Genomic DNA, 3177 nt, shown 5'->3' on the forward strand with positions numbered 1-3177 from the left:
AGGGGGGGGGGGGGGGGGGGGGGGGGGGGAGATGGGGATATTGGGCGAGAGGCTATGTCCCAGGTGTTTTAAATATTCCAGACTTCGCAGACTTTCCATCACGCCTGAAGATGATCGTCTCACCGCTGCTCCTTGTGCAACAGACACAGTATGCGATTGATATCCATTAATTGATTTTGCCAGCAAAGACGTACGATACGGCCTGGAAACCAACAAGCACACATGGTTGTTAAGACGTGCGGTCAGAAGCGGGAAGAATCAGAAGAATTAAATATTCACGTGATGCATGCTCGGCAAGGGGGCAAAGAGGTTTCAAGTCCAGTAAGCACCAAAGATCAGCTAAGCACCAGCTTCAGTAAGCTGACAGTAAGACAGAGGTAGCATCCAGCCCGTGCTGGTCAGTATGGCAGGCTTAGAAAATAGCGAAACTCAAGCTCTGAGCAGGTTTGTGCTCCCTGGGTTGGTTGCTAGATATAGCCTGCTCAGGTGTTTGGTCGGTCCGGTATCCTCCACCGTTTGATGAACCAGAAGAAGTGCAGGGACAAGAGAGAAGCAGGAGTAGAACGTAGAAGAAAGGAAGCTGCAAGCAGTGGCCTAGAAGAAGATCCGCGGTGACAAGTGCCGATGCCAAGCACCCGGGGTGAAGTTATGCCGAATACCGAAGTCCGAACGTTGACCGAGCTTCTCCAGAGGGCGTTATGGCTCCACTTTGCAGACCTTAACCTGTGAATATCTTATCGTTATTCTGCACTTTGAAGTGAACATTAGAACAAAATGTATGTATACAAATGGTTGGAAGATATACCGAAGCGGTGGGAAGACAGAAGAATGGAGAAGTTACGTAACCCATCCGGCTTCTAAAGGTAATTCGTTGCCCACTTGAGACCACCATGCGGTTCCCCAACCATTGTTCGCTCTCGACCCTCGGCGTAATGTACTTTATATGAGTTCTCCGAGACACAAAGTTATTAAATGACAGAGCCCCGCACGGCACCTGCACTACATTCATGCGGATCCACTAATCAGCCGTCGTGAGAATGCCGGAGTTCGGCCCGGCCACACCTACGCCGCACGGCGACCCCACGCCCGGACCTCTGCTTATCCACATTACCCAGAGCACCGGGGGTTTATCGGATTCCTATCTGGTATGATATATATACCTCTCCCGGCCTTGGCCAAACTCTGCGTTTCATCCCCCGTACCACCACCCCGATCCTCCAGAAGGACACCTACCAATGCCACAAGTCGTATTCCACGATCAGAAGAACTACCAGGGTGCGAAGCCTATCGGGCTTGACAATCCTATTCCGCAGCTCGCGGTCGGGAAAGAGGACGAGCCCCAGTGGCTCACTGATTTCCAGCGTGATGGTGTGCGTCTACCTTTCCCCTTACTTCCCGAAGCACTCACTCAGACATTCCGTTCCGCAGTACGTCGTCGTCAAGAGTGTAGTCGATAGAGAGAAAGCGTTGAACTACTATGCCAATGCTGGCGAGGACTGGCTCGAAGGCTTCAAGATGGGCTACAAGAGGGACGACCCCTCGACGTGGGACGCGAAGAACCTCCCTCGGTCGAACCACGGCGGCCTGTACTCGCAGTACAGCTTTGCCCATGCCCAGTTCGTCTGGGACGCAAAGACGGAGCCCAAGATCGTTGAGCTGTTCGAGACGCTCTGGGGGACGAAGGAGCTCACGGTCTCGTTTGGTGAGCTAGGCCTGCCACACATCCGCATGGTCTGGCTCAACAACAACAGATGGGGGAAGCCTCGCCGTGCCCATCCCGTTTGATCAGGTGCAGGGGAACGCTAAGCCCTGGCCGCACTCGGACCAGAGCGCCTACCGCCCGCAGAGGCACTGCGTCCAAGGCTTGCTGAACCTTGTACGCCTCTCCTTCTCCATCTATCCCATTCCTGACCCGTCCTCGTGTTGCAGCTCCCTAACGGACCAGACGACGGGGGTCTCACAGTGCTCAAAGGGAGTGCGAACCTCTTCGAGCAGTACTTCAAAGAACACATGCACCTCGAGCCTCCCGAGAAATGGCCCAGGAGGGACGGGTTCCAATGGACCGAAGACGAGCTCAAGTGGTTCTACGACAAGGGGTGTGAGTGGGTCAAGCCCGTTATGGAACCGGGAGACTTTGTCCTCTGGGACAGTAGGGAGGTGCACTATGGTGACTTTCCCAAGTTGCAGAACAAGCGGTTCGCGATCTGTCAGTCTCCTTCCCCCCTCCTTACCCCAGAGCTGGCTAATCCCTTCCGGTAGACATCTGCTACAAACCCATGTCGGCTATGTCCCCGGAACAGCAAGAGCGCAAACTCGAGGCTTTCCGCCGTGGATATTGTACGACCCATGACCCGTGCGACTTTTTGATCAAAGGCGACCAGGAAGCGGAGTGGAACGTCAATTTCCCGTATGCGAAGCCGGTAATTAACGAGCAGGGGCAGAAGGCGATTGGATTGATTCCCTATTAAGTTGCCTTGGGACGCGTTGAATGGGTTGTGGGATATTGCGCTGTGTAATAACAGATTTGGAATTGAGTTTCTTTTGCTAAAGATCCATGTTTCCCGAAGCTACTTGATGAGACTTGTATGTGATGTCGAAACACAACAACGTCCTCCGAGAGGGGACATACCAATTTAGCGTGCCAAATCCCTACCAGCGTAGCGGATACCTCCGTCTGACCCCGTTTGCCTCCGAAACAGAGGCCGGAAGCAGATCTGCATGCTACCCACACACTACCCACATGCTACCCACATGCTATGTTGGTGTACACTATGTTCCCTGCCAAACACGGAATTCCCTTGTATGCCACCCTTTACAGAAGCATCCTCACCCCCAGACTTTCATATATACACATATCTTTACTCATGTTTCTTATTAAAAAGTATCATTTAACCCCCTTGCAATCCTTCCAATACCCTTGTTGTCCTCCTCTGTGTCCCATCTCCAGTAGACCCTATTAGCATATAGATGTGTTGGAGTCTATTTCTGCACCACCACCCCCTATGCACATAGCATGTACACATTCTGCCTTTCCCTAACATCAGACCAACACCACACAGGGCTTGCCAATACCATCAGTATTGTCAGGGCACCAGCTCATTGCTTGGTCAAGAGACATGACTAAGCCTTTATGACATGGAAGTAGCTGGTATACCTTGGCATGTGCTGGAACCTGCT

At 52.6% G+C, this 3177-nt stretch overlaps 1 protein-coding gene across 1 annotated transcript; it reads left to right on the forward strand.

Moving 5' to 3' along the window:
- Nucleotides 1-1209: 1209 nt before the first annotated feature.
- Nucleotides 1210-2468, forward strand: DACRYDRAFT_76289 (uncharacterized protein; the record flags this gene model as incomplete). Its single annotated transcript, XM_040776195.1, has 5 exons — nucleotides 1210-1370; nucleotides 1429-1702; nucleotides 1752-1876; nucleotides 1930-2206; nucleotides 2260-2468. Exons 1-5 carry the CDS (start codon nucleotides 1236-1238, stop codon nucleotides 2466-2468), a joined length of 1020 nt encoding a protein of 339 aa, XP_040630904.1. The 5' UTR covers nucleotides 1210-1235.
- Between the last annotated feature and the right edge of the window lie 709 nt (nucleotides 2469-3177).

The sequence above is a fragment of the Dacryopinax primogenitus genome (assembly GCF_000292625.1).
Source record: "Dacryopinax primogenitus strain DJM-731 SS1 chromosome Unknown DACRYscaffold_4, whole genome shotgun sequence".
NCBI lineage: Eukaryota > Fungi > Basidiomycota > Dacrymycetes > Dacrymycetales > Dacrymycetaceae > Dacryopinax > Dacryopinax primogenitus.